General features: G+C 43.7%; 2 protein-coding genes across 2 annotated transcripts in view; one reads left to right on the top strand and one right to left on the bottom strand.

Moving 5' to 3' along the window:
• LOC143298302 (lactose-binding lectin l-2-like) overlaps nt 1–1,707 on the top strand; it is a 7,448-nt gene extending 5,741 nt beyond the window's left edge. Inside the window, exon 5 of the mRNA XM_076611123.1 lies at nt 1,484–1,707. Within this exon, the coding sequence (XP_076467238.1) occupies nt 1,484–1,520 (37 nt within the window). The 3' untranslated portion in view covers nt 1,521–1,707. The remainder of the gene's footprint in view (nt 1–1,483) is intronic.
• LOC143297653 (uncharacterized) overlaps nt 1–10,000 on the bottom strand; it is a 47,410-nt gene that overhangs the window by 15,550 nt on the left and 21,860 nt on the right. Inside the window, exons 2-4 of the mRNA XM_076610071.1 lie at nt 9,143–10,000; nt 7,392–7,864; nt 5,454–5,597 (exon numbers count right to left, since the gene is read on the bottom strand). The exon at nt 9,143–10,000 is cut by the window's right edge and continues 692 nt beyond it. Coding sequence (XP_076466186.1) covers nt 5,454–5,597; nt 7,392–7,864; nt 9,143–10,000 — 1,475 coding nt within the window. The remainder of the gene's footprint in view (nt 1–5,453; nt 5,598–7,391; nt 7,865–9,142) is intronic.

Here is a 10,000-nt window from a genome sequence, read left to right as displayed (position 1 = left end):
ACGACCAACGACCAGCCCCGGTCTTCGTCCTTCGTTCGTGGGCTGCGACTTCCACGTTCACTCGTATGTACACGAGTGGTGCTTTTTATGTGTATGACCGTTTTTACCCCGCCATGTAAGCAGCCATACTCCGTTTTCGGGGATATGCATGCTGGGTATGTTCTTGTTTCCATAACCCACCAACCGCTGATACGGATTACAGGATCTTTAACGTGCGTATTAATTTTGATCTTCTGCATGCGTGTAATTATACACGAAGGGGGTCCAGGCACTGGTAGGTCTGCACATCTGTTGACCTGGGAGATCGGAAAAAAATTTTCCCCGTTTACCCCACCAGGCGCCTCCGGTGACCGGGATTCGAACCCGGAACCCTCGGATGGCAAGTCCAACGTTTTAAGCACTCGGCTGTTGCGCCCGTCGATCATCCACGGTCTGTCGGCAGACCCACTGTCAGTAGTGCTCAGGAAGCCATCAGCGTTAGGCTGCCATGAGGCCACCCATCAGAACAGGCTCTGCACCGCTGCTGAGCCCTTTCTGCAGTTTTCAGTCGCGCCAATTCCAATTTGGAATAGAAAGAAGAATTCAAGATATGGAACTGAGGTTTTATTGTACGCGCGTGCGCAAGCACACACACACACACACACACACATATATATATATATATATATATATATATATATATGTGTGTGTGTGTGTGTGTGTGTGTGTGTGTGTGTGTGTGTACAATATATATATATATATATATATATATATATATATGTGTGTGTGTGTGTGTGTGTGTGTGTGTACAATATAAATATATATATATATATATATATATATATATATATATATATATATATCCACAGGGAGTGAAGGAGAGAGAGAAATAGACAGACAGACCGATCGACCGACAGACAGACAGATAGATAGATAGGACCACTTCGGCTATCATAAGAGTGAAAATCAATGGAAATTATGCTTTCTGGAAAAGACGCCTTTTCAGGGATGTTTTGAATGTAGACAGTGTCGGGAGAACAGCGAAACAAACAACATTAATAACGAAAGACCTTCTTGCAGATACCGAAGGTCCCAATCACTATTACAGTGTGGTAGAATAGCGAACAGAGCCAATCATATAAAAGCCTAGCTTAACCCTTTCACCGCCAAGCTCGCATTTATGCACAGGCATGGTAGAGGACCCATGTCACTGAAAGGTGACCATTCATTGGTCTGTTATCCATGAACCTACTGCACTTAATGTTCGGTGGTAGGATAGGCCATATTTTCTATACATTGCAGGGGGAATCCCCAGCTATTCTTAGCCACTGTCTTTTCTGTGTTTATACCACAAAGGAATTTTGTATTCTAAACTGACTGGCGGTGAAAGCGTCAATTGCAGACAGATTATCGAAGACCTGGTCATTATTACTATCAATTCTTTGTCGTTACATACATACTTCTTTTTTTTGTTCAGTCAACATTTGCCCCTTTTTGTTGCCAGGGACGCCGTCATTGAGGAACCGGAAATCGGCAAATGAACTGGAACATACTTCACTTCACACTGATTCCTCTCTATTGTTAGCAGGAAGAGACAGAATGGTACACTTTCTGTCGGAAGGAATGTCTTCACGGTTTTTGGCGGTACCTGGTTATGATAACAACAACTCCTGCTGGTTACAAAGTTTGTTGTTGTTTTATTGTGTAATATTGACTACCTCCACTCCCTTCCAGTCCCCAGTCTTCCAAGTAACAATACAGACATGAATGTAAGACGTGTTCAGTTTACTCCGCTTTGTATTTAAGTATACGACTCTGCTACCTTTCTGTTCCATTGTCACCTGGTTATCAAATTGATAATTTAAAACGCAGCGCACACCCACCCACCAACCCCCCCCCCCCCCCCACACACACACACACACATGCACATACACATGCACACACAGTGCGCGCGCGTGCGCTCTTGCTCATTAAGTTGGGTTTTTTTACTCACTTGTGTAAACAAAGTGAGTCTATGTTTTCACCCGGTGTTCCGTTGTCTCTGTGTGTGTGTGTGTGTGTGTGTGTGTGTGTGTGTGTCTGTGTGTGTGTGTCTGTGTGTCAGTGGTAAACTTTAACATTGACATTTTCCCTGCAAATACTTTGTCAGTTGACACCAAATTAGGCATAAAAATAGGAAAAATTCAGTTCTTTCCAATCATCTTGTTTAAAACAATATTGCACCTCTGGGACGGGCACTGGCAAAAAAAAAGAAGCCAAATTATATGCAAACTGCATTTACTGTTATATTTATATTTTTTTCTATTCTCTAAACTTGGAACTTTGATCTGATATTCTGACACAACAACAAGAGCAGTCATTATTATCATTTTTTGTTCAAACAGGAACTTCTTTTGCTAAGCATGGAAGTTTTATTTATTTTGCAAACGTTTTGGTGCAAATAGTAAAAAAGGGAAATTAATCTGTAATTAATGCTAGGGGACTTAATTTGCTTTAAACTGATCTTTCTCATCTTAAACATTACATTTTGAAATTATACTCAATACATAAAAAAGCTTGTGTGTTTTACTCTCAGTGTACAGGGCTTTCACTATGTTCATTCGCCCAAGAGGTCTTTTTCGGAAAATACTAAAATCAATACGACGAGTGGACTTTATAGATCTACTGGCTGAGCCCTGAAGGTCATGGGCAAAAATCAGTTGCATATACAATGTTTATACACATTCAAAGCGCGTGCTCATATTCTTCGCGAACGCGAACGACGCCATTTTGTTTCAAGTTGTTGACCTGCCCGTTCAATCCTATATTCAATGGACAATACACGATAACATGTGATGGAAAGTTGGAGAAGGAGACCGTTAAATATTTATTCAGAGAAAGATTTGTGAACGCCTCATCACTTACTGGATTATGCCCCAAACTACCATAAAAATATCCACAGAATCAGTCGGAATTCACAGTTAAAATTTGTAAACCATGCGAGTTAATACCCTTGAATTGATGAAACGAAAAAATTTCCAGTCTTGACTTTTCTCAAAATGAAGTCCGTTTCACTTCATACGACGTTTAGAAGTACTTGTACTTGGCTCTACATGTTATTAGTTTAACAAAATACTAAATTTTCATATCAACTTTAAAACTATAAACTAGAATGAACATAAAAGAGAAATTGAATCGACCGTGTCGTACTGCATTGCCGGCGGGTGTAACTAAACTTGTACATCTATCTAGATCTAGAGAAAACGGCTAAATGTTGCTGTTGCAGTGTGATCGCGGCGATAGCCACGTCTCCTTTACCGCGGACTTAAAAAGAATTTTTTATTGCCCTTAAAAGATTTTTTGAATGCCCAAGATACACCAGAATGATATGATTTAAACAGCGTTCTCACTGCGAATACCGCAATTGATTTATCGCCCTTTACAAAAGTATGTTCAAATATTAAATTTTAGAACGTCAGTTAAGGAGCCGCGATAGTGTAATGGGTAAGGCAGTTTCTTTTCACCCGAACACGCGGGGTTCGAATGTGATTAGGACTTTTTTTCCTTTTTTTTTTTTTAACCCGAAGCTTTATAATAACAAATACAGAACACATTTTAACGATTAGATTCTTTTTTAAAAGTGTGTCACAAGTGAGTCTTGAAGGCCTTGCCTCTCTTGTTTCTATATTAGTTTGTTTTTTCATTCATTTCTTTATTCATTTATTTTATTCACTTTGTTAGAAAAACAGACATGCAAATAAATAAGATAAACAAACAGACAAGATGCAAAACGACCTAGCTGCTAAAAAAAAACCCTGTGATTTGCATTCAAATTCGTTTTTCGCATTTTGTGTGTCATCATCATGAAATTTCCTTCTTTTTTTTCTTTTTTCTTGGAGGGGGTGGGGGGGGGAGAAAAAGGCTAGCCTGATACAACTAACATGCCAGTATACAAAAGCTTTATGCTTTTTTTTCTCTTCTGAAACTACAGAGGATGGCTTCGGAAGTATAACCAAAAACCCCAGGTCACGAAAGCTTATGTGCAATAATGTCCGTGCATGTAAGTATACATAATATGCATGAGTATTGTGTGTGTGTGTGTGTGTGTGTGTGTGTGTGTGTGTGTGTGTGTGTGTGTGTGTGTGTGTGTGCTCGCGCGCGCGCGCACGTGCTATGGAGACCATCATCATGACAAAAGCGGTGGAAACAGTTTGGACGCGCCATGCGAAATAAAAAACCTGAGATAATTAACATCACGCGCACAACTATTCACTGGATAAGAGAAGGTAAATCAGATGCAAAGGTGGACAGCCAAAAGACAACACCTGGCGCAGAGCAGTTTGAAGAAAGAGAACTCTAGACGCTGAAAGCACACTGGGGGCGCCATTCAGTAACTGACCCCATACAAAACAGACAACGGTGGTGGTTATTCGTTGCTGAACTATATGTCATAGGGCATAACAGGCGGTAAGTAAGTAAAAAGTAAGCATGTAAATGAGTGAGTGCGAGAGTGAGTGCGAGAGTGAGTGCGTGAGTGCGTGAGTGAGTTAGCAATTAGGAAGATTCGGCCCAACGCGTAGTTTGTATCATTGACATAAGCTTACAGTTGGGCCAATAGCAAAGTGAGAGCTGTACGATCAATGATTTATCAATTAAAGGGGGGGGGGGGTCATTTACAGCTTAGTCTTTAGTGAAGGACTATGACTCTCAAACTGGGAGGTAAGATTGCACTAACCCTTAATTAGTGCTGCAGTCTTGGGGGCTAGTTGGCCTTTGGGAACCATCCCAACACCAACTGTCCTAAAACCCTCTTGGCCCAGAGAGTGGGGATGTATATGGGGCAAGACTCTCTCCACATCAAATCAAATTCCAGCCCAGATAGTCGGGACAGCAGTTGCCTCCTCTGCTGTTCTGATGGTCATAGTCAGACACAACTGTCTATGACATGATATGATATGATATATGATATGAATACTTATATAGCGCCTATCTTCGGTCGGAAACCAAGCTCTAAGCGCTTTACAAACACGGGGTCATTTACACAACAGGCAGCCTACCTGGGTAGAGCCCTCTGACGGCAGCCATTGGGTGCTCATCATTCGTTTCCTGTGCCATACAATTATATTTCAGGCACGCACACATACACAGACAGACATGCAACATTTTACTTGTATGACCGTTTTGTTTATTTACCCGCCATGTACGCAGCCATATTCCGTTTTCGGGGGTGTGCATGCTGGGAGTGTTCTTGTTTCCATAACTCACCGAACACTGACATGGATGACAGGATCTTTAATGTGCGTATTTGATCTTCTGCGTGCGTGTACACAAGAAGGGGTTTCAAGCACAAGCAGGTCTGCACATAGTTATGTTGACCTGGGAGATCGGAAAAAATTATCCACCAGGCGCCGTTACCGAGATTCGAAGCCGGGACCCTCAGACTGAAAGCCCAATGCATCATAAAATTGGGAAGAAGAAAAGAAAAAAGAACTTACCCAGCCTCCCTGCCGGATGATGAAGTCGGCAGCAGTGTCCACCAACATGCGTGCTGTGTAGTCCACCACCCTACTCAGTCCCTGGCGCCCGAAGCGGGTCAGGTGGAGGGCCACACGCTGGCTATACAACAGGAGCGTGGCCACCTGCAACACGTACCCATCAACCAACCAACCAACCAACCCATCCATCCCACCCATCCATCCGTCCGTCCGTCCATCCGTTCGTCTATCCTTCCGTATGTCCATCCAGGACATCATCATATACACAGATGGCTCAATCACCAAAGACCAGTCCAGTTGGGGATTCACTGCGAAGAAAAATGGAAAAACAATCAGGAAAGAGAATGCTGCTTACAAAGTCACAACCTCCAGCCTAACGATGGAAGTTGAAGCTGTGACACATGCTCTCCAGTGGCTATTATCCTGACGGACGAACCACCATCTATTCATATGCCTGGAAACCAACATGCCATGATTCTAACTGTCTCAATGAACCTCGTACAAAAAATTGAAAGTGGAATGGGAAGCCCACAGTGGCATGAAGCAATGCGCAACTTTCAGATTCAAAAACTGACATGGTCATACTGCCCGGGACATGCAGGTGTTAAGGGAAATGAGCGAGCTGGCAGGCTTGCTGGTAACCCAACAACAACGTGTGGTCTACATCTAGGAAAATCGGAAATCGTCAGAAAAGTCAAAGAATATCAAAAAGAACAGGTGCAAGGCCCCCCCCCTCCCCCCCTCCTACCCCCCCTCCCCCATCCACCCCTCCTTGCTTTTATCGTCATAAGGGCCGACTTGCTGCTTTGCGAGTGTGTTGCTTTTTTACTGAGTGTATTCTGGTCTTTCGATCGGTAATATGCATGTATGTGGTGAGTGCAAGGGCAAGTGCATTGATGAACAACACCACAACAGTTTCCTCTGTCTTCCAACATCGTGTGCAATATGATCTCTTTGTCTCTTTGTGGGCACGTTCGCCTGTGGAACAGGAATGCGGGTGAGAAGAGCGTAAAGGTGTCGGGGATGGAGAGTGGGGTGCGTGGGGAGGGCGGGGGGGGGGGGGGGAGGGCGAGCGTGGGGGAGCAAGGAGGGGGGGGGGAAGCACAGGGTGGAGAGACGGGGGAGAAAAGGGAGGGATCGATATAATATATTCATGGATGATACCGTTCATAAAGATGTTAATGGAATGATTTAGACTTTCAACAGCATCAGCCACCCTCACCTCACCCATTCCCACCTAGAAAGGGAAACAAAAAGACAACAACAACAACAACAGAATCAACAATCATGTTATCGTTAACGAAACAAAACGTGACACAATTTCATAAGGGAAGAAAATGACGGAAACGAGAGTATGAAAAGGTGCAATTGAAATAAGCGTTTATTGAGGAACAGAGTTCCCGCTTCTTCGTCAAATGAAAATATCCAGTTACATTGTTGCTGTGGATGTTGTCGTTGTTGTTGTTGCTTTTAATGCATCGTTGTAAAGCTGTGTGTGTGTGTGTGTGTGTGTGTGTGTGTGTGTGTGTGTGTGTGTGTGTGTGTGTGTGTGTGTAACATGACCACATGTTTGAGGAGTATCATTCAAACTCACCGCCCGACTGCCAACCATCAATCAAAATTTATGGTTAAACGCCAAACCGATACCACAAAAAAGATAAATAAATGGATGAGTAAATAAATAAATAAATAAATAAACGAATAAATGAATAGATAAATTAATTAATTAATTAATTAATTAATTAATAAATAAACAAATAAATAAAAATACACAATGAATAGATAAACAAATAAATCAGTAAATCAATCAAAAAATAACAATTATTATTAAATGAAAATAAATCAATAATGATATGTATACAAACAAACAAACAAAAACCAACACACACACACACACACACACACACACACACACACACACACACAGAGTACCCTCACCTGTTTCCACTGGCCCACCTCCCCGTCCAGAACCACTGGGGCGGCGGCCTTGCTGAAGGCCTCGTAGGAGAAGACCCCAGACGCCAGATGCAGCGACCCAAGCAGCCTTTCCACCGCGCGGTCCAGCTCCTCAAAGTGCTGCTGCTGAACCTCATCGCCGATGCGAGCCAGCATCCGTACGGCTTCCGCAGCCTCGGGGCTTAGTGAGCAGCAACTTCGGCTTCGGGTCTGGCGACTTTGGCTTCGGCTTTGGCTTTGGTTTTGGCTTTGTTGGCTCTGGCTTCGGCTTTGGCTTTGTTGGCTCTGGCTTCGGCTTTGGCTTAAGCTTTGGTTTTGGCTTTGGCTCTGGTGGCTCTGGCTCTGGCTTTGGCTCGATCGGCTGGTGCCAAGGTTGAGGATGTGGGAAGACTGCGTGCCGCAGTAGCAAGGGGAGTGACAGCAGTGGTCGGGCGAGTGTAGTCGGCTCTGCAAAGCTTTCGTTCAGAGAAAGAAAAAAGGACGAAGAAGAAAAAGAAAAAAAAAGAACGAAAGAAAGAAAGGAAAAGAAAAAAAAATTATAAGCAAAGAAAGAAAAAAAGAAAGAAAGAAAATGGAAAACTAATGAAATGAAATACTAGAAAAGAAAACCTTTTTTTTTTGAGAGAAAAGAAGAAAACGTACTGATGATGAAACTGAACACAATTAAAAGAAAACAGACAAAACAAATAACAACAATACTAATAATGAGGAGGAGGAGAAGAGGGTGGTGGTGGAGGAGGAGGAGGAGGAGAAGAAGAAGAAAAAGAAGAAGAAGCAGAAGAATGTACTGATGATGAAACTGAACACAATTAAAAGAAAACAGACATAACAAATAACAACAATACTAATAATGAGGAGGAGGAGAAGAAGGTGGTGGTGGTGGAGGAGGAGGAGGAGGAGGAGGAGGAGGAGGAGGAGGAGAAGAAGAAGAAGAAGAAGAAGAAGAAGAAGAAGAAGAAGAAAAAGAAGAAGAAGAAGAAGAAGAATGTACTGATGATGAAACTGAACACAATTAAAAGAAAACAGACATAACAAATAACAACAATACTAATAACGAGCAGGAGGAGGAGGAGGAGAAGAAGAAGAAGAAGAATGGGTTGGGGAGGAGAAGGAGGGAGAAGAAGAAAGAAGAACAAGAAGAAATGTTATACCATAGCTGCAAACAAACTCGGACTCAAGCAACGAAAACCAAAACCAATAACTGAAATTGGAACTAGTTATTCATAACAAATGCCAACCAACCAACGAAGGTAAGCCCATTCAGTCTCGCTTCGCGATCTAGGAGTAATTCTATCGCCGTCGACATGAGGCTTACTATAGGCGATGTCCTGCGAGTGTGTGCTGGATCAGACAAGACACCACTGAGCACCCCTGAAGGAACTCAACAGCAGTACAGGGTCTCCTCTGGTGCGCGGTCGTCTGACAACCTTAACACTGATACTTCTTTGCAGGCTTCTGGCGCCGGGACTCAATGCGGCAGACGAACCTTGGTGTGGCTGTCGTATAATCATGATGGGGTTCAAGAAGAGAGGCGTGGGTGTAAGGCGCAGAGTGACAGGACTGCAATTTTATTATTAAAAATAATTTTATTTTTTTTAATAGAAGGAAAAACATACTACATTTCTACTCCCACTCCAACCCTAAAACATGATACTGCCATCACCACCACCACCGCCACCACCACAACAAAAATCGATTTTCTCATTCAAGCACATCACATGCATCATGCTCACCTTCTTCAAACTCGGATTCCAGGGAAGACATCTCCTCCTCGATGTCTTGCTGAAGCGAGTGCACAGCGTCCATGAGCAAAGCAGTGCCCTGAGGGTACCCCACATCCAGACTCAGGTTGGAGCGGTCCGCCCCGACACTCGGGTCAGGCATTCCGTCCACCTGATCACTTCCATCAGGGCTCGCTCCAAGGCACGCCGCCTCCACTTGATCATCGCTGTCTTCCTGGCCTGATTCATCGGACGTTGCGCTATTTTCTGATTCGTCGAAACGCAGACACTTACCGTCCTCTGATCCAGTCTGGGATACAATATCATCCTGCAAAGTGTTCAGTTCTTCTGCGGCAGCCTCCAGGTACAGTCGATCCAAGTCTGTCATGTCAACTGATGCCGAGTCTCCGTAGTGGAGGGAGTCTACAGAAGTCTGGCTCATCTGAAGAAGGTAGTCACCGACACGAGCACATTGTGTACTGGGCGACAGTGGCTGTTGTTCGATGTTGATCATGTCTAAACTCAGAATGGATGATGCTGAGTCGTCATCCATAGCGTGAGCTTCACACCTGTCATTGGCAACATCGCAAACCACACACTCTGTTTGATCTTTCGGAGTGGACGTAGGTCTGTTGGGGTGATGGTGTTTGTGGAAGAGGGCGAGTCGCTCTCTGAAGTAGCAGCTGGTGACACTGCCCTGCTGACTGGAGTCAAACGACGCACCCAGTTCATCATCAGCATCACCGAAATAAGACCCGTTGTCACCGTTCTCGTTGGTTTCGCTAACGCTTCGGATCAATTTATCCAGACAGCATGCGTGAGCTGCACTTGTCCCTGTCAACGTTTGCGATTCATTGGATTCGGTCACCA

The sequence above is a fragment of the Babylonia areolata genome, chromosome 23 (genome assembly GCF_041734735.1).
Source record: "Babylonia areolata isolate BAREFJ2019XMU chromosome 23, ASM4173473v1, whole genome shotgun sequence".
Lineage (NCBI taxonomy): Eukaryota > Metazoa > Mollusca > Gastropoda > Neogastropoda > Buccinidae > Babylonia > Babylonia areolata.
This window is presented reverse-complemented; position numbering and strand designations above follow the sequence as displayed.